This window comes from Battus philenor, unplaced genomic scaffold (genome assembly GCF_028537555.1).
Source record: "Battus philenor isolate CCGP_79_NKW_IND1 unplaced genomic scaffold, ilBatPhil1.0.hap1 SCAF_16, whole genome shotgun sequence".
NCBI lineage: Eukaryota > Metazoa > Arthropoda > Insecta > Lepidoptera > Papilionidae > Battus > Battus philenor.
The window spans coordinates 9,998,968-10,021,788 of record NW_027181678.1 but is presented as its reverse complement, the minus strand read 5'-3'; the positions used below and the strand labels follow the sequence as shown (position 1 = coordinate 10,021,788).

General features: G+C 30.6%; 1 protein-coding gene across 1 annotated transcript in view; it reads left to right on the top strand.

Moving 5' to 3' along the window:
- The first annotated feature begins 5,291 nt into the window (after positions 1 to 5,291).
- LOC137919166 (protein FAM135A) overlaps positions 5,292 to 22,821 on the top strand; it is a 33,072-nt gene continuing 15,542 nt past the window's right edge. Inside the window, exon 1 of the mRNA XM_068762151.1 lies at positions 5,292 to 5,433. Coding sequence (XP_068618252.1) covers positions 5,357 to 5,433 — 77 coding nt within the window. The 5' untranslated portion in view covers positions 5,292 to 5,356. The remainder of the gene's footprint in view (positions 5,434 to 22,821) is intronic.

Sequence of the window (22,821 nt, the reverse complement as noted above, 5' to 3'; positions counted from 1 at the left end):
ATCCAAAGGCTATAAACTGCTGATTCAAATATTGTCCTAGCTACTGTAATTTTTTAGCCAAATAAGGTACTTTGTATTTATATGTTAATTGAAATCTTTAGAATTCATTGTAAACATGTCATTATTATAAAAAAGCATTAAGCAAAAAACGTTTAAAAACAGACACATGTTAAAAAGAATTTAAAAACATGAAATGTTGATTTTTATCGAGCACTAGTGCGAAACTGAATAGAAAAAAAGCGGTATATATCACGAATGTATGCTGCGAGCAATATTTACAAAATCGGCTTTTAAATATGTTCAAACGTTTACAATTTAGGCTATAATAGACTGAAAAATTTTAAATCGACAAAAGTTACATTTTTCATTTATTACAAAGAAAAAAAATAATAAATCTTAACTAATTAAACTGCTTTTTTTCAAATGGTTTCACTTAACAAAGGCTGTTTTAGTTTATATTCGTAATTATGACGAAGATCCTATTGTGACAGTCATTGTATGAAAAGGACATATATAATTCTCATTAAATTTCTTTTTAAAATTGGTAAAGTATTACTTTTATTGAACTGTAAAACATCTTACTAATAAACATATGAAAGTAGCATTATGTTTAAAAGGAATTATAACATCATCAGCTTCATTTCAGCCATAGCACGTCACTGGTGAAAATAAGCTTTCCGATAAATTTCCAATATGTCCGGTAGAGCATGGCCTGCATCCAGCTTAAGGTTATCTGTCCAGCTTATAGGCGGAAGTCCTAAGCTGCGATTCTCTCTCCGTGGTCTCCATTCCTGAAACTAAATGACCAAACGGCCAACCATTCTGCGCACAAAGTGGCCTTCTCATTACCACTTCGACTTGCCAATCCGGCGAGCTATGTTGATACTAGTTGAGATACTTTCATTCGTCATTCTTTATTCGATCTCATCTCTGTGTCCCGTCGAGTTGAACTTTACTATTGATCTCTTTCTCAAAATTGGAGTTACCTGGTTTGTCTATCGGGTGCACATCCGAGTTCATATATCTTCATTTAATACTTAATTTTTTATTGAATTCATTTCTTCAGCAACCAATTTTGCCATCAGTAAATTTTTAATTGTCGATGTTTCACTGATTCTGTAGGTAACATAATCCGAAAACAAATCGGCATCAAGTTTGCTTTTTCAAATTGTATATGTGTAAATAAAAATAAAGAAATTGTCGAGGGACTATATTTAAAATCTAAATTTACTAATTATAATAACTACATGCTTAAGAGTTCCTAACGGTAAACTGTAAAACATATATATATAGTTATGTCATAATTAAGTCGTTATGTGAAATTTTAATAATAGTAGAAATTATATTTAATTGCGAACCTTGTGATAGATTACATTCGTGTTTGATGAAATTATAATTTGAACAATAAATAAGCCTCTCAAATATATTATATATGAATAACATAAAACAAAGACTGGCCTCTCCATATGGACGAACAATGCCCGCGAAAAATAGACATATTGACCTTTTGTTATGGCGATAGTAAAGAACAGAACACTTGTCCGATAAAATAAAAATACAATAAAGCCTAGGTATGCTCGGCTCTAGTGTTCAAAGCAAGAAAGCAAAGCTACGCGACAATGGGCACGGAGCTTGTTCTCACGACAACGACAAGTATACCTACCACTCAGCTTATTGCTGGCAGGTTGGAAAAGAACAAACGCAGTACGCGTTTCTTTGTACTACATTTTTAAAAATTCGATTTACGTATCAAAATTTTCGATCATTTAAAATATTTATGTATTATTGTAGCATAATATTTAAATACATCTGGTAAAAGTATCATAGGTTAATTTTAAAGCCAAAAATAAGTAAATTACATCAATCCGTAAACAAAACACAAACAAAATTTCTTTGACACGATTCTAGTTTTTATCTTTTCAAATTACTACTTTCAATATTTCATCGGAACTTAATACCTTTTTACAGTATTTTTGTGAATCTTCTATTATTAATATATTTATATTCTATATATACGTACTGAGTTTTCATAATTACACATACTTATTTAATTTTAAGTCATAATGTATAATATATTACTTTAATATTGTTAAAAAAAAAGATATCTAAATAATTCTACGACACAAAACAGCGAATTAGCAAGTTGTAGTAGCAGTGGACAGACCACGAACCACGAAATGACGACCAATTATCCGTTAGGACCTTAGAGTCTGGAATCCAGACCAAGGACATGTCTACTCAAGAGGGGGACAGATGAGCTTATTAAGATCTTAAGTTCATGAAGTAAATTTACGGAGGGTTATGGCCAGCCGTGGACATTCGACTGCTAAAATGATAATGATAAAATGTTAAAGAGAATATTTTATCTATTCAAAGGGGATATTTCGAACAAAGGTTTTGATAAGCTAAAAAGAAAGGTTTCCTAAATTTCGTCGTTTCTAAAATGTACGAAAAAAGTCATCACAACTTAAAGATATATATCGAGGAACATACCATAATCGCCACGCTTGGCAATCTGGTTGGCGATCGCTGAGTGGTATTATTGTAGTATGGACGCTGCTACCTATCCTATGAAAGTTTGTTTGTGAGCCGTGGCAATAGTATATAATTAATGTATAATGTGTAATTTATATCAGATTGTATTTCGAGAATCAAACCCGCGACCTACGATCGCAAATCTAAAGGCTCTGCGTAAATTTGTTATTAAAAAAATAATAATATTTAATTAAACAATTTCTATAATTAATGTGTTTTATGAATAATAACGACGATTAGTGCGAGAGAAGACATTGATTATTTTTTTTATTATTGAAATGTAATACGAAAATATTTTATAGATCGGTAATTAATGCAGATTTCGCGGTAAAAATAGTTTTTACTCAATAATCCAGTTTTCCTAATTAAATACAAAACAAATTGACAACAAGATATTGACTACAAGATTTTTTTTTGAAAAAGGTACTAAACAATACTTTTTTCAGAAAAAAAATGGAACAGTAACTGCTTCATATCCAACACACTACCAAACCTTCACTGAAGTCGGATGCCACCCACGTTGTGCTCTTTTACGTAATTGGGAAGCTTCTTTAAAGCTTTCAGCATAAATACGGTCATTTCGTTTGTTGATATTGCTCAATTGTAAAAATTTTCTCACCCGGAAACAAAAATAATTTGTGACCTCCCTTTGCGTACTTCTTATGCTTTTGATCTTACCACTGTATTCTTTTTTAAATTTTCATTTAAGAAATGACCAAAATGTCTCTTATAGGTTCCAAGTCCTAAGCCATCTTCTAAAATACGCGACATAGTTCTAGGTGCTGTCTTCGTCTCTCGAGATAAAATATTTCGCTTTCGGACTGGATTTCTTCGAATTCTTTCCCTTACCTTTCCTTCCTTCTTTGATCGTCTTTTTCATACGAGCTTTAGTTTAGTTTCTTTGGTTTAGATGAATTTTACAATGTATTGCATGAAAGTTCTTTTAACAAAAGAGTTTATTGTACACTTTTTCTCCCATATAATTAGTAATTATGTATTATGGAGCATAGAGAAAGGTTTAAGAAGCTTTAATACCCTTTTAATGAGAGTTGTGAAATAAAAACCTTTTTCTTTTTCTTTAGTAATACATATCGTAGTCGTTAAGTAAATAGGGCTATAGTTCATTGCAGGTATGCGTGACTTAGACGTGAATATCTACAACCCACAAGTCTTTCGCTCAAAATCGTTCCTTGAACCCGCTATCGACCAGCCACCACTTGACCTCCGACCTTAAGCGAACTAGTGACGATGAAATTTTCATTCCATCTGCACTTGACATTTGATTGTTCCTCACTCAAATTTTGGTTTGATTAATTGTTCATCATCTTACCTTAATGAATGTTTTGATGGAATACGGAATGACAAAAGATTGGATTAAATTTTTATTATATAAGATGATGGATATTATAAGGTTACACATGCTATAGCTTGGTGATGGTTAAAGTGTTGAATTAGAAATTAATTAGCTTATTTGTCAGCGAAAAGCTTTAAAGTTTTTACACCTATTTTGAATCAACTTGCATATCGTAGATACTCTGAAATATCTGCTAGTCTGAAATATATAACATAGATTTATTATTTATATTTAAATGCGACATGCCAATAGCTTGTGACAGTACAAAACCTACTAGGACAGATAGAAAAATAGCTAATTACTTACTATTTTATCCTCATGAATTATCTTTGAAACCATTGATTTTTAGATAAGAATGAACCATATGCATTAATTAATTGACAGTAAACGGCTTGTACCCAATTACCCTGTACCTTTACCTTTTCATTACTCGTTATTTCATAATATAATATCCAGGTTTTTTTGTTCAGCCACAGGAAGTCCACATCTGGATGAAAGCCTCTTCCATATATTTTACAATAATACCGGCAGAAACTGGTCTGTATCCAACGTTTTTCGACGATATACATATAGACGCATTATTCTATGTCCTTAAAAAAAAACATTTATTTTGTTTTAAGGAAAATGAAAAATTACCTTAATTTAAAAACTTGCAATTATAATTAAAAGTTAATCAAAACCTATTCGTCTATTTTAAAATAAAAGTTATCGTTTCTTTTGAAGTTTTATTTATTTGTTGAATTTGCGTATCATATAGATTTTTAAAACATATCACATTTTCGTAACTAAAATAGTATCAATCAACATAAAACGTAATTATCGAATCAAGATTGTTAATTGTCTAAAATCCTCTTGAAACGACAGATAGTTCGTTGGCATAAAAATATTTTTTTGCAATTTTTTTCCCTGATGTGTTCCTAATTGCGTATTACAGTCCCTCTTAAAGATTACTTAAATTGAATTCCTTTTTCAAATATCATAAAATTTTTCAGCTTTTTTTCGTAAATTATCGATAATTTTTTCCTGGGTTTCAATAAATTTCAATTTCGAATTGAGTGCCATCAATACAGTAGCGTATACAAGTAGCGCGATATGACGAGAAAGGTTATTGAGGGCGAAGTGCACCCCCTGACCTTTAGAGCTCCCGTAATGCGGAGGGCATTACGCGGAGCTGACGGCTGATGATCGCACCTGTCCGGGTGGGTAGACCGGGCCCACTGCAAGGCGGTCGCGCGACGGCGCGCGGCCCGCACATGCGCAGTGCCGCTGATAAAAAAATACCAGTCCGTCGGTCGCATTGTGCGCCGCTCGCTCGTCGTGGGCGCGTGCCTTGCCGGGCGTAGGTTGCGTGGCGTCGGGTGTGGTCGCGAGCCCACCGAGTGCAGTGCGATGCGAGCGGGCCCCTAGCGGCACTACGATGGCGCACTCCGCCCCCCGCGACCGCGGCCTCGCCTCCCCTCACGCACCATGAGCGACCTGCAGGCCACCTTTGAGTTCAGCGTCGAACTCTACAAGTTCTACAATGTCGATCTCTTCCAGAGAGGGTGAGCTATACGTGACTGATATACGCCAGAAGGTCAAATGCGTTAATTGGTTAACATCGCCACACATTCGGTTATTTTTGAGCCTTTGACATTGCTCTATATATTCATTAAACGTTCAGTACTTCATAATACTATAAGTTATTCAAATCATTTCACTTTTTAACACCTATAAATGACTGCCTTTGTAACAACTGCGCTCTTTACTATCATTTACAAATGATAAGGAATTGACTATTCACGTATTTTATATAACTGATGAAGTGGAACAGAAGTACTAACCCACTTCATCATCGTGATCATCATTTCAGCCGTAGGACGTCCCCTATTGTAAATAAACCTCACCCATAGATTTCATAAGCCGTAAAAACATAAGGTTTAATTATTAATTCATAAAGAAATCACTTTTCTAGCAATTCATTATTTTAGCCGTAAGACGTCCACTCCTGAACATAAATCTCTCCCATAGATTCACAATACGACCAGTTATCTACTGTACTTACTTAAGTCGGTATAGGTCAAATTTAATAATGTTAAATTGTCAAGTAATCACTTTTTTTAGCAAACAGATAGTTTGTCAAGTAAAGCGTGAACGTAACCGTATTCTCTTATTTTAGGGACCTGTGTTCGTTATGTAATATACTAAAAAAAGCACAGTAAACCATACTGAAGTCTATACATGTGATTTATATACGAAATGACATGGGAGTATTAAAGCCACGTGTCGTATCGGATCATTTTTCACATGTGAAGAATCTCTTATATTAGTAATCTACTAGATAGTGCTGTTTGTCTAGGTGTATGGAAAGTTATAATAAAAATGTCATACAGTGTGATTCTTTATGTAAGTGAAAGTTTTAAATGAATGGATGATTAATAAAAGGGTACCATTTATAGTGTGACAGCAAATGAGTTGTCAATTAATATTTGGAAAAGCCTTTCCAAAAATCAGTGGTTACAAAAATGATAATTAAGTAGTTAGTAAAATCATTATCAAAATTCGCTACGAAACGTATTAAAATAAATTATTATTTATTGTTACTATTATTCACTGTATAGTTCTTGCTGATATAATTTATTATGCTGTCGCATTGCAATAGAAATAATAAACTGATGATAATATATTGTAGAATGATTACTTTATGTAGGTGAATAGAAATAGGTATAAAGAAAGATTTTTACTGACAAATGAGCTATACAATCAATCCCTTAAAAGTTTTTCACCTATAACCAATCACCCTGTATAAATGATAATACGTAAATATATATATATATATATATATATATATATATATATATATATATATATGGTGTAACAACACGAAATATCACGACGACGCATGTCGACTCTCTTAAGACTCTCTTAATTTGTCATGCGGTCTTTATTTTTTATTTTTTAAGCTACTATATTTTTCACAATTCAAATATAGAATATTTTTAAGGAAAGCTATTTAACAGAATAATTTGGGTGTGTATAAAAAATTACAGCATAATGTTTAAGATTTTTTAATGAGATGCTTTTTATGAAAACTGCAAGTATCCGGAAAAAACAATTAAAAAAATTAAAAATAATTTGTCATAAATAAGGAAGACATGAATTTATAATAAGGATCAAAATATTATTCATATCTTAAAATGAAATCATGTGAAATATTTGTATAAGATATTTATAGGTACGTAATTTTCTCTGTTGTAAGATAAATAAGAAATCTATTAATTGGAAACACGACAATTGTTTACATTCCCAAGAGTAAAATATAATGGATAGCGGATTTCTTTTGTAAAGTTTAGGAAGAATTCGCAATAATCGCAATAATTTATGCTACAGACAAGCATTTGTTATATATTCGGTACACCCATATCGTTTTTATACAAAATTTACAGCTCAATAGACTTACAAGAAACATGTGCTTACAACATGTTTAGCCAGTTATGACATTGATGAATGAGAAAGCGTATTTCAAATTGTCCAATATATCATAAACGAGCCCATACATATGAAGTGAATTATTTATTCTGTTTATAAGTAACTTTCAAATAAAACTCGTATTTTCTTTCAACTTCAACAAACAGAAATGATATTTATACATATTTGTTTATATGTAAATATACATCAATTTTCTCTGATTAAGTTGGCAGACATTTTATAAATGTTCATGTAAGTATTGTTGTTCCAAGTAATTTCTTAAAATGACCAAAAATAAACTTTGCAATTTATTAACATGTAATATAATAAATAAATAAACTTACTGTTTCATATAACATTTTATTCATATATATGTTGTGATACAACAGGTGGAAAAGTTTTAAAGGTGAATATATTACTTATATGTCAGAAAAAAGGCTTTATAGCTTTTACATCTATTTTGAATCACTCTGTATAATGTAATCACTCTAAAATAAGATTTTTTTTGTTAACCCTTTTCTTGATAATGTATCTGTAAAGATACATCAAAATTAAAAAAAAATAGTGGCATCAATTTTGAACGCAAAGTAATCATTTGTATGTGAATGTTTAGATAATTTCTTAATTTTCGAACGCTTGTTCAGTTTTTTCTGTTGGCATCCTTGGGTCTTAAAAGTCAAGTGGTATGAATATTAATGTAATATTAAAAACAAAATCTGCCACGTTAAGGGTTAAGGAATGTGACAGACCATTAGTCAACACAAAAGTCTACACAAAAAAGAAATAATCTGCAAGGCATAAGTCTTGTTCAAAGATCGCCTCGTTGATCAATCTTGCGCCGCCCGTATCCAGCGACATTTCGCAACCTATATCGTAAGCCCAGCGGCCTACCCCACGCCTTACCTACAGGGAAAAATGGTAATCTATATTTGTTTTTCATACATTTGGGGCCTAGGGCAGATTGGGGCTTGGTGCCCCCCTCTAAAGAGTCTAAATAATTTCAAAATTCAGAACAGAATGTAGTTCATATATATTTTTATAACGAACATTCCTCGCTTTTTGGCCTGCAAAGTCATTAATCACATTTTCAAAATCAATAGTGTCGACTAGTTCATGTTCTATTGACATTATTGCAAGATTATTTAATCTATTTATCATTAAATAATCTTGCAATAATGTAATAATTTATTATTTTGTCATTTAGGGCTTTTTTAAAAAAAACACTTTGTGTTTTGCGAATGAAAGGCTGTGTATATTATAATTTGTAACCGTTTACTTTTTTTTAATGTTCATATTATTTAACAACTTATTTAGCACAAAAATAGTAAAATTCGATATTCTTTTTATGTTATTTACTTTAAATTATGGTATTCATTTTTCTTTTAACATTTCATTATTCATCATTCAAAAAAAAAATCCAAAAAATTATTTTCAACTTTGGTGTCCCCCCTGCTTGTGGTGCCTGGTGCGGCCGCCCCGCTCGTCACTCCCTAGCTACGCCACTGTTTTCATATGTAGTAATCAGAAAATTATTTTTCTTATCATATTGTCATTACGTTATTTCTTGTATAGAATCCATTTCATTTAGCTAGAGTAAACATAAGGGTGTACATTACTTAAAAGCAAATAGGCTGTACATTAATCTCTTTACCTATGACTAATCACTCTGTATGGCATATTGCATGTCTAATATAATTAACGATTCAATATATATCACTCACCATTAGCGCTACCTATTTACCAATAAAGAATTCCAATTTAAAATTTCGGTTGCATTTGAATCCATTGTTTCTTTTTAAAGGTTTTTGTTTCTAAAATAACAATAGCTTACCCGAAAAATCAACGGACTTATTGTTCCGAACAGAACTCTTCCGGACACGATGCGGCTTTTTTAAAACAACAGTATTTTTCGAGCGCAATCTTAAAAGTTAAAAACTTTAAAGTAATATTTCTTTTATTGCAATTTATTAATGTTGACGATTATAACAACGCATGTTATGGTATTTAAAAATATTAAATAAGATTTTAACTTAAAAACTTAGGATTGTATATATGGTAGATCGTTATTGAAAAGTTTCTTAAAGAATAGATGCAATTAAATAAGCACTTGTGTAATTTTCAATTAGATAATTATTAAATGTATAATCTATCTTCTTGGTTTGCTACATTGCAAAAGATAGGTCCTTGACGATACCCATAATTTGACGTCAACATATTTACCAGAAGCCAAACAAATGTTCAACTACTTTTGGGTAATGATTGCTTTTAAAAATTGTTTACCAATTTCCAGCTAATTTATTAAAGAATACGATTTTAAAAATAAACTCTTAACACGTTTTATACAGTATGAAAGATATTTGCTGTTAATTTATATATGGTTCGGTACACTTTATCTAAAAATCAATGGTTTCAGAAATAAAAAGTAACTTGACGATAATACAAACAAAATAAGCGTTTTCAAAAGTCAAAATATTACAACATATAAAAAGTAATTATACTGTTTACTATGTCCCTGCAGACTTTGTACTGCTAGAAGTAACAGGCATGTTGCATTCCAATAAAAAAATATGTAATGTTTTAAAGCGATAACTTTATATTAATTAGGGGAATGGGGAAAATTAATAGTAATAGGGAATAGGTATAAAATCTTGAAAACTTTTTGCTAACAAAGAGCCTAACTTACACTCCTTTTAAGGTTTTACAGCTATAAATAATAATCATTCTGTATTTAATGAAACATTACAAAGGCCAGCATACAATCTCCGAATACCTACAATTAAAATGAATATTTAATTTACAGAATACACAATAAATTAACGACTAAATACAAAAATCCTTACATAAAAAGTTAACCCTATTTAATAAAACTTTTTAAACCATTATAATTTCCTTTGTTTGTAAATTAATTTTATTTAATTATATTTTACGATGATCTTCTGCAGTAGTAATTTTCCAAATGGGAAGATTATTATTTTATATAGAAGCAGGTAGCACGACGTAATAGAAAACGTACATGAATATCAGAAGGGAAAAACTAAAAATAGTGCCTCGTGGTCTTGTTTCACGGCAGACACGTTTTTTCCCATCTTTTTTTTAAACAAAAGTCAACAATGCTGCTCCTTGGTATAAATTATTTAAAGCCGGCCCATTCGGTATCCTCCCCTCTAGCTAGAATTTTTCATTCGCCTTATTCACATTTTCCTCTTACATTTACGTTTTAATCTCTGAAAACTACTTCATCAAAATTTACATTAAGATCGTAAATCTATTAATTTTGTTATTTTTTAACAATACATATTTTTCCTTTTACTACATTTTTACGTATTAAAAGTACGATTTTACTAAGATATAACATTTAAGGATGTATTTTAAATAATCAAATGAGCGAATGTATAGTAATAGAACAACCTATCCCAAAATCAAAGGTTTCAGAATAAATAAACAACGTAACGATATTCTCTAACCAAATGTCTACTTTTGTGTATGGGTATAGTTCACATATACTTATCGCACTGGGTTAGCGTGATAAATTACAAATAATCACTACAATGAATAATGATACACCAGCGGTAGAAGGCTAAAACTTGTGGTCGTAAGTCGCGGGTTAAATTCTCGGGATGCAATCTTATATAATTCACATTTTGTACATTAATTATATAGGATTGCCACTACTCATCAACAAATTTCTAGAGGTTGCAGCAGGGTGCTCTGCATACCATAATACCGAATTGCGATTTTCAACCCGTAGTGATTATCCCTCAATATAATATATACATAGTCTTTGGGCAGACATCTAAGGCTTTTAGGTTATAAATGAATTGACAACTACGACTCTCGACTTGAAGTAACAAGTCGTTTCTAGTTGAATCTCCTATCTCTTTAAAAATATATCTTTCTTTCCACTTCAGATTCGCGGTCCAGGTCATGACAACCAGAACGACTTTTCTAATCTCTTTCTTCTTTTCTTATAAGTTTACTAATACTTTGTAGGTTCTTATGGAAAACAATAAAAAAATTGTGCAGAAACTTGAAATTTTTTTAAAAAAACATTTGAATTTCGCTCATTTGACAGTTCACTTTGTGCCTCGTATTGATTAAGAAGATCAGTGTGATTTAAATATAGAAAATTTATTTTTGTTAGTAATCGTTGTTTTTTATTAAGGCATATTAAACCAATAAATAATGTTATCACTTTGAAATAATAATCCAGTTATAAAGTAATACGTAAGCTGTAAGCCACGGTCATTGTTACCGAAACAAGTTTTAGGTTACACGCCGTGTATAGAATCTCTATATATCAGTGACCATCCCTCTAAAAAATCTGAAACATTATTTACTTATTATTTTATTGTATAAGAGGCCTTTATATTTTGTAGACAGCCAGTTATTTACTAATTATAATAAATTGTAGTTAATAATTACTATACGGAATTTGTTTCACTGTAAATAGCGCTAAATTAAAAGCAGTTTCCAAACTCGCGCTTATTCGAAAACGTGTTAACATGTTCCCGATAATCACTGCTGATGTCTATCGAAACTTCATTTCCTTTCCATGCCAATACAAAAGCTCGGTGCGCGGCTGACGCGTGCAAATTACAAAGAGCTTCAATTAATACAAGTGTTAGTTGCATTCTGAAATTGCTTACTGACTTCACTTTAGTGCATAGCTCCATCTATTTTATAAATATATAATGTTATGTTTGGATCTTAACTATTTAATAGTGACTAAACTATTGTCTTTCACTTCGAGCCTCCTTAGCATGTTCACAATCGTTCAATAAGCCATGGAGATGGCTAGGCAGAGTGCTGACTGATAAGACAGGAGTAGGCTGAACCGTTAAGCGCAATATAGGACATCCACCCATCCCCAGTGGACGAACAACTTTGTAAAATACTGGATTTAGATGGCTTTCAACTAGTTTAATGGAAGTCTATAGAGAAGGCCTATGTCCAGCAATAGATGTCCTACGGCTGAAATCATGACATTTTAAGCATTTTAATTTAAGCGTAAATGATATGGTCCACTCATAGCAGACGCAAAGACGACTTACAATACCACAAATATGTGGTGGTATTGTAAGTATAAGGAAAAATATGTATTGTATTCGGGTATTCCCCTTAATGATAATTAAGCGCTATTTCGCTAGAGTTTCTTTCGCCACTCGGTACCCCTTTCCTAAGCAATAGTAATGTTAGGTGTAGAAATAATCTATTCATTAATTTACACTTTTTACACTAAGTGTAAAAACGGACTTAGTGCCGTATAGATTCTCTCAACCAGGAAACTCTAGAGAGATGCAGTAAAAATAATATAAAACATTTAAAATACTCAGTACTGTAAATATATTACATTTTATCTAATACGTATATGAAATACTCAGTTGGGAAATATGCTTAGCGACTGTTCTATACAATTTCGTACAAATGTTTATGCTTTTACAAATATTTAAATTCAAGTGCGACCTGAAATAGCGTGTTGGACTGAAACAAAAGTAGGAAGGTCAAGTTGCGTATCAGAGCATAAAAGAGTTTTATATTCTAAAAATATTTCTTTACTTAAAAACGCTATTATTTTTGTAATTATAATACATAGGTGTGTTTCTCATAATACAAAATACAGAAATTGTGATGCAATCAATGCTATTTTGCAATGTAGCTTATTTTTATGAGTTTCTGTGTATGTTACATTTGTTAAGGATATAATTCATAGGAGATACGCATTACCCATTGGATGACGCTTTATGAAAGCCCAGCGGAGGTACTACCTCTAACACTACGATACCACGGAAGTCTATGAATACAAAATCTACGAAATAGATTATAAAAGATTTCCATTGCTCAGTAATTTATCTGTCTACAATTCCACTCAGGCTGTTTTAATATAAGCCGTAAATTAAAATCACTATCTGTATAATCGAAGATTAAGGTCATGGTGGTAAACTCCACTAACACTCAGCTTTCTTCAGCTATTTTTTAAACACAACTACATCAAACGAAACCATACAACTGGTTCTTTATATTGATTTTGACAAAACGATTAACGAGAAAAAAATGGCAGTCCTTTGACACCTTAATAAACTTATACACTTTTATATGTTTCTGAATCTATGTTTGGAAACTGTCTTTAATCAGAAAAAAATATATTTATTGTTCTACTTTTCGAATTCTGAAATTCTTTATTCATTATATAACTTAATACATCTCTCATTGGCGTCAAGTTGGGTCTAACACCTGTTCTAATGATAAATCCGTCAAACTTGATAAAAACCAGCGAAAGAAAACCATTAACATGTTATATACAAGAAACATTGAAATAACTTGGAGGCGAACACAAAATTCCCGATGTGTGTTCTTAATCTTCTATAAAGTCATTTACACTGTATTAAACAGCTACTAATCTAGCAATAATTTTCTCAACATTATTAAGGATACTATTGTGAAAACGTTGTGCTTTTCTCATATAAAGATTTACAATATCAAAAAGACGAGTATTAGGTTTATGTTCTATTTTGTTGGTGCTTCTTGTATTTACGTTGTATATATCACACTACTTTCTAATAAAGTAATTTTAAAATAAAACATTCATTTTCGCAAGTAGCTGTATACTGTTCATGGATCATACATTAAGAGATCACTACAAATCATATAAGTAAAAAAATATTTATTGACAATATCATTTTTAAGCCGTACTTTTATCATTTGTATAAAATTTAACGTATCTTTTACAGTTTCGAAGTTGTGAAAACGAGATAGTATAAAATAAATGTGGTTAGTTCTAACTGTTACGACCCCGATATCAAAAGCAACACATGCTCGAATTCGCACCAACATGATCTTGATAATTGCGTTCGCACTGCAAGGCCGGATTGGCTCCAAAATTAACCGCTCGACATTTCACACTCAATATACGTACTAGTATACATCTATGGTCGGCTGAAGCCAAACAGCTGATCCGTCATTTTAACTAAAATTGACATAAACGATTTGTGGTTGTAGTATTAACTGTGAGTAATAACTCTGATGAACTTTTGAAATTATTATACATAAACATGCAAAGTAATGTTATTTTTATATTCGTATATTTTTATTATTATATTCGTAAGTTTTTATTTTACGTAATAAATATACATGGGGTTATTGGTTATGGGTATAAAAGCTGTAAAAGGGTATATATAAATACACCCTTTTACATAGCTCGAAAAGTTAATGGTTATGGTTAATTATGTTTAAAAAGCATTTCAATAGAAATAAATTAATATAATATATTTCAGAGTGATCACTTTATACAGATTGAAATAGGTGTAAATATTTATTGGTTTGGACATATAAGTTATGTACTTTCAAAGCTTTTTACACCTATAACCAATCAAACTGTATATAAGCTTGAATGACACAACTTTTATACCAAAAAAAATTATTAGATAAAATTACTTATTTTCTTATTTATTAGACCATTGTAGTTGAACTTCTCAAATTATTTGAATGACGTAAATAATTAAAAAAACCTTATATTTCATAACGATATTTTTAACATCATCGTAATGTGTTAAAATAAACATCGAATACATCGAATGTTCACGATTTAAATATATACCTCGAAAGAAGCTCTTAATAACAACAATATTATTCGGTTAAGAAATTACTTCGGCTCCATGTGTCGGCGTGGACATTTTCTGACCCAGTTCCAAATTAAACTACCGGTACGGCGTGTGCCGGCGCAAAGTTCGGATATTTGATATAAATACCGGATCGGATATAAAATATCCGATGTGATTAAACATGCAGAATATTTGCTAATATCTAAAGGCACTGCTGTGAAATAGGTCGATGGTACTATTTTGCTATCTCATTTAACAATACCCTTTTAATTTAAAACTCATTTTTTATTTTTCTTACGTTTCACTCAGTTTTTATTTTGCCATTTATTCTATTAGTTTTATTCGATCATATGTTTATATATAGTAAGAAATTCATTCATAAATGTAGCATATTCGCTTGAATTGATTTCAGGACTTATAATGTAATAACAAGAATAATTATTGTTTATTACATTGAACTCTTAAATTCATAAAATTAGTAACACTGCTACTGTATTTACACTACAATGTACAAAGGTATTACAATATGCTCTTATGTAATGTCTTCAAATTATGTTGTAATAATTTATAATATAGAAACTTGTTAAAAATCGTTTTACAATTCGAAAGATTTATAAGTATACATAATAAAGCTTGGGAGTAAATTGCTGTACGACTGTATTAAGTATATAAGTTAAAGAAACTGCAAAAAATAAAATAATGGGTTGAGGTGTGTTAATCAGATTAGGGTGTCTTTAGAATTCTCTTAGCAGTCTAATCTTATTCTAATTTCAAATTTGGCTGTTCTAGCATTCTTCTCTTGATGTACCCAAGAGGTAACTTTTAATGATCCTACGTGGATAATAATTTAAATAAATAAATGAGAAAAAAAAATAACAGAAGTAGCCCAGAGATAGAGGTCCTGCAGCGACCGTCTTCTCTGTATTAAGAAAGCTAGAAGTAGACACGGTGCTCACTCCAGTATTCAAGGAACACAGCAGATCTTAATATTTGTAGGAATATAAATGTGAGAAAAGCTCGGCGTATGTCTGTGGCCCGGGAACAAATGAAAAGATACATTTAATAACTGATTATCCTGTGTACAGTAGAAAGAGAAAATATATTATCTCTAAATGTAGATGTTTATAAGATATATAAACCCTTGACATACAATGACAGCTCTGACTTTTCGCGCATTTCATGTGCCGTTGTAGAGTTTTACTTTAAAATAGTATAAAATGTGAATATTATTAAATTTTATACTGCAATGTAAGTTTGAACTTAACAACGCACTGATTCTGAGCTTGTCCGTGAGTGAACACTGGCGCGCCAGGCAAGCCAAATTAAATACGGATGCGTTGATGCACATTTTATTTATATGTCAAGGGTTTAATAAGATGTAAAATGTAGACACATTTATTAGATAAGAAAGTGATAGAAATAACTACTTGTCTAGGTTCGATAACTAATTTTACAAGTGAATACAGTTAAGTAATATATATACTTCCCAGTAGAATAAGTTTACAAAAAATTTTTCTTCTCTGATAGAGGACTTGTATAAATTTGTTTTAAAAATGAGATCTCCGTGACAAAAGGACAAGAAAAGTAAGAAAAGTTTAAAATTAACTCTACGACGTCTACGTTATAATATCTACGTCACATTTAATTCGCTACGAAGCGACGAATATGTGACTAATGTTCATATCGGACCCCGTGGCGTGTGGAAACCTGTTATTATATAACGCTTCGATGAACACTCAACCCCGATCTAACCTAATTGTAGAACTTTGTTTATGATTCTAAAATTCACTATTAAATCATTGGTTATTGTAACATTATAAGTACCAACCTACCTCCGGCTAGGATGTTAAGCTGCTGACAAAACTCTGCCAGAAACTACAAAAGTTGCTCTTTTTTAATTAAATTTTACAATATTTGATGTATACATTATAATAACAACCATGTCAATGTGTCAATAAACCAAATCGCATATATCTCGATCAACAAAAATCTATATACATTGTAACGTACTACATGTTGTACGTCTTTTATATAAATAAATAAAATTACTAAAATGATACATATTTTAATATTCGTGAAGGCGTGCGAATGGTTCTGATGAAAAGAGAAAAATTTTAAATTGCGAGAAAAATTGTAAAGACCACTATTCTATTTCCGTACAAACGCCAGTACAAATTTGTGATGGAAACCTATGTCCAGCTGTGAACATCCAGCTGCTGAAATGATTTCAAACTACAGAATAAATTAACACATCTGCCCACAGTTAAACATTGGACGTCGAAAAAAAACTGGATTTAGTTATAAAATTAAATGTATCATAAAAATTACAATTAAAATGTAATCACAATATTCTTTATAAGTAGTTGTTTTTTTATATAGTCAATAAATCATTAATTTTTAAGATTGAGACAGAGAAAGCCTACAAGTCTTTAGATACGTAAGTGTTACGTAAGTCATAAATAAATAAATAATTAAAGAACGTGAACTGTGACACTTCAATAAATTTTTACAGTACGAAATCAGTAGGAACAGATCGTTAATAAATAAATTAGAATCCTTTTCATAAGTAATATTACAAGTTACTGTTTCATCAATCTATCTTTTTCTGTTTGCTGAATATTAAAATACATTTTTGAAAGTCAAAAAGTTATCTACAGCCAAGTATTTTCGATGAATCATAGCCATGAGTCATCAGTCTCCCTTCATTTTGCGACACGATGTATATAGGATGATTGTAGATATAAAAGCTTTGAAGGGGTGAATGTTTAACTCGGAATGAGTATATTAAAATATGGTACCATATTAAAAAATAAATAGGTTCTAAAATAATAAATGAAGTAATGATAATATAGTAACAATAAACGTTTTCTTTATATTTAAATTAATTATTGCTTACTGTCTATTCCCACAGACTTTGTATTACTGGAGGTTATTAGCTTGTCGCATTCCAGTACAAAAAATAATTTAATGTAACATGTTTTAGAATCACTTTATACAAGGTAAAGAAATAGATGTAAAAGATTTAAGCCTTTTTGCTGAACATTGAGCTATGGATTCGTCCCCTAAAAGTTTTTACACCTATCACTTTGTTTACTTTATTTCGGTCAACATTTCAACTATGTTTACTTACGTTGAAATAATTTAAAAGATGTTACATTGCATACGTAGTTTATTCAGAACACAAAATAATAGAGTAGAATGTTCTAGAAATCGTGTTACCGGGACATTCGAAGCCTTACTGGACGTTCGCACATCATAATACATTGTATACATGTGAAGATGTCTAGTTCCCCCGGCTGCGGTCGGAACCCGCCATTGGGCAGGCAATAAATTGATTCGGGTCGAGACCGAGGGCCAGGTGTAAATGAATTGGGGTGTAAAAAGATTTTTATCTTTATGCGCGGAATGTTTTATAAATGATGATTTTTCGCGCAGAATGTTTTTACTTATTTATGGTATTCTCGAAGATATTGGAGTTATAACCATATTTTTTTATTTGATCTCTATGGAAGTTCCGAAAAGAAACATTGATACATTTGAAAGATAAAATTTAAAAATAATTTCATTCTTCTTCTGTAATGTATGGCGTACGTGCGTGTATAAATATATGTCCTATTAAATATATGTGCACATAAGAAACATCGTAAATATTATACACAACTTAAATAAGCATGCGTCGAAATTTTAAATTGTTATATCGCTTATTTGTACCATTTTTATGTATTTTTTCGTATTGTGTATTTTGGCGTTGACTGCAGGAGTGCTTTTCTAAATAAATAACTAAATTATACAGCTTCCGAACTAAAGGCATATAATTTAAGGAAAGTTAATTAATATTTATAGTTGTATTTAAAACAATATATTTAGTTATATCTAAGAAATGCTTTAGATCTAATTACTTTTAAATATATCAGTGATATTGTTTTCAAGATTATTCAGATGGATAAAAAATACAGGAAATATAAGAGATTGTGTGAAAATTGGAGAATAATTGGTATTGCAGAATAACCGCAAAAAAGAAAAAAACGCTGAATTCATAATTGAGATTATAACTTTATCGTAATGAATGGAAATCTTCAAGAATTGTATTTTAAAATCCACGTCTAACTGATTAGGAATTTCCTTCATCCAGAAAAAAAAGAATTGCCACTTACAGTTAGTAAAGGTTAAAAATAAATCTAATTTAATTTCGAATTATGAGAAGAACGTGCTTGAGTTACAAGCAATGCTTGAATTCTATTGGCATCCTTACAGAATATTCAAAAGGCAATTTTGCGTTTTAAAATCTGGAAGGGTACTGAATCTTTACAGACTCACGATTCATGCTTGGATAGACGTCCTCTTTAGTGGTATTTAACTCAAGCATCTACGTGCCTTTTTAAAACTACCAACAGTGTTTTTTTTTTTCTATGCGTAAGTTTTCAAATATTTCTCCACGAAAAATTAATATTTTTTAAGGCTATAGAACTCAAAATGCGTAGTCCATCTCATAGTTTTGGTATAAAATCAATAAGTAATAAAGACATTTTGAAAAACGTTTTTACTCAGTTCTTAAGTTGCTGTTTGTATTTTTAAAGTAATATATATCCTTATTTAACCACAATATGATTCGGTGATTTGAAATCTAATGGAAAAATCAAAATATTTCTTGATATGATTAGACTCTTACAAACAACCTAATTACGATAATTACGTATGAAACGACGTCATTAGTCGTACGTCCCAATGAAGAAGACATTATTATAGCTCAATTCAGCAACACAAAACAAGAAGTAGTAACCACAAATGGATCTAATTACGGTGGTAAATTGAATTAGAAATACTTTTAGGGTTGTAACATTTGTCTTGTAAAAACAGTATCTCAAAATAATAAAAACAACTGGTTTTATGGATACAGTGAGACGACTATGTAAAGAATGTCAGATGACAATGGTTGCGGACGGCTTACAAACAGTCCTATTGGAAAACTGCGGGGCAGGCCTATGTATGGCTGTAAGCATCCTGCGGCTGAATGATTATGATGACCTTTTTCCGTCCGATTGGGTCCATTCTCTTTCTTCTTCTTTCCAGCCAGTTACGATGTTCGGTCCTGTGATGCCTGCATCCAGCGCCTTCGCGCGACCATACCTTTGTCGTCAGTACACCAAGAGGGGGAGCTTTACCCAAGATCATTATTTTTATATAGATCTTTATCTTTTTCATTAAAATTTCAGTTATGTATTTAAATACATTTTTAGTAATGACCTAAAATTTCTTTAAAATATTAAAATAGATCACATATTTAGACTTGATTAACTATTAATATCTAGTTAATCTGAACTTTAGTATATGTGAATTATTATTTAGTAAACAGAATTTTCCTGCTCCGAATCTTTTATTTTTGAAGCACTATCCCTGCCGTCTCCGTACAATCTCATCAGTAGCAAAGTTCAACGCACCGAGTCACGTGTATACCTATAAGTAATTACAATTTCTTATATAAACAAGTGGTTGAATTTCAAAGGATATTGAGAAACCTCTTAGGTATTTTCAGAAATGATTATTAAGGTAAATAAAGCTTGTTATTTGTCTTTTGAATATTCTACGAAGGCAATTAAGTGATCAAAGATTTGGAGACTTCAGAAAGTGATATGTAGCCGACGGAGAAGAGACTGAATAAACATTTCGTGTACATTTTATTAATAATATTTTTCTATTTATTACATTTATGCAATTTATAGTGAAGATAACGATATTTTTACAGTAAAACAAACCTTAACTATTTAATTAATATTAACTAAACTAAATCTATTTTAATTAATATTTTGGCTATAAAAATAAGAAATGAAAATATATTAAAAAGGGGTCAATACACCTCCTTAAAGTTAAATCTAGAATAAATACTAGACATCGTTTGCCAAAATATCATTTCAGTGATGTCTGTCAACAAAATGTTTGTCGACCGTGGTTACGCTTTAATGGTATATTATAGGTTTTTAAAGACATTGTAAAAACTATTATAAGTATCCTAACATGCATATTGGCTATTAATAATTATTTTTGTTATCTGTTAACTTAAGTGTGTAAATCCGTCATTTCGTCACTACTCTAATTCATAGTTTTATTTGAAAAAACTTGTAAAAGTAATGTGTGAACATTTTGATTACAAAACAAAATGATAGATTACTTCTCTATTTTTAACAATGAAACAATATAATAATATATATAATTAAAATTAATAATAATATTTATTCCTTTGAATTTGCTAAGGAGCTTCGAAAAGTCAAGACATTAATATAATATATATTTAAATACGGTTTATACAAAGTATTAATGGTCCCAATTTTCTCCATATATAGCTGCTACGGTCAGAATGTTGATTTTATCCAGATGAACCTAGCAAGAAACTCGATGATTTTTGTTTTAACGGCGAATTTGTATTTTTTTAATTTTTATAAATCTTCCGAACATAAAGGAAAAATATTCGCCGAAAACTTCCGCTACTGAATCACTATATTTAGAACGACGTCAAAGAATAGATATTTGGGAGATTGCAGATATTTATGGAAAGCTATTCGGCGCAGCGGGAGACATGTCACACTTCCAGAATTCACCTACCACGTGTAGTTTGTATTAGTTTAAACAAAATAAAACTTCCAATTCAATTTAAGTTTAATCCTGTTTTTTAAACAGTTTTTTATATGTTAGGTTAAAATTTTGCTAAAACTATGCGATTATGCATTTATGTATAATCATTAATTTGTGATTAGTTATTCATATCAGATAATTTATTATTATATTAATAATTAACCTACTATAACCATTATTTTTTAATCTGAATGAATATCATAGATAACTTACAACTTCAACAATTACTCATATCATTTTATTTCTTATAGTGAAATTCGTAACGTTAGCACAAACTAAAATATTTATGTTTCCCTTGGTCACGGCATAGCTAGCAAAAGAAAATAATGAATAAAAAACCATTTTCATATATATCTTTTATAAATTTTAAGAATTCTATGGAAAAGGTTCTTAAAAAAAAAAAACAAAATAAAATTGCAAAAAATAGTATGACAAAAAATTAAACTTAACCCATTTGATAGTTTTAATTTCCAGCAAATCACACGCTGAATATTAATACTTTCGTTTCTTAGCTGCAACGATCAAAATTCGTAATATTAATCTGTCTTATATACGTATCATTTTTTGTTTTTAGAATACGTCTGGTAATTAGATTATAGCAATACAAAGTTTTTTAGGAGTGCTACTAGGTAATAAAATAGAGATCTTATACATTTAGCAGCTTCAGTGTTCATAAAATCTCGTTTCTTCTATGATCATTTAGTTATTGTTAATAAATTTATTCCAAATTTCCAATAGATTCAGGCGTTACCTTGCGGTAGTCCATCCTAACTAAGAAAGGGACTAATATATAGCTACTTCCGCTATGCTCAGTGCAAAGGTGGTAGTTGTGTTTCGCATTTTTTGCCGCATGCGCATTTATCAGCGGGCTGACGGGCGGTGCACTATATATTAGTCCTATTCTTAGTTATTCTAAATTTGTTTAATGTAACGACAAATTATTTATTATTTACTAACACATAATTTTACTCAAATTGCATATAATCTTGTGTGATATACAATAAATGAAAGTAACATCTACTGCTGTCTGTAGACCTCCCCATGGATTTTTTAAAGAAACCGATTGGAACCGGCCTGCGTTTTTCGTCGATCTTAACAAAGTCGTCTGTTCACCACGTGGACGTACTCTTTTACGTATACGTTTTTTCTGTTACGCATACTCCATTAATATTTAATTATTTAACCAAACTAAGTTATTTCTAATATTATTTTTCAGGTATGTATGTAAATAGTTTATTAGTATTAACTATTTTCGGTTTT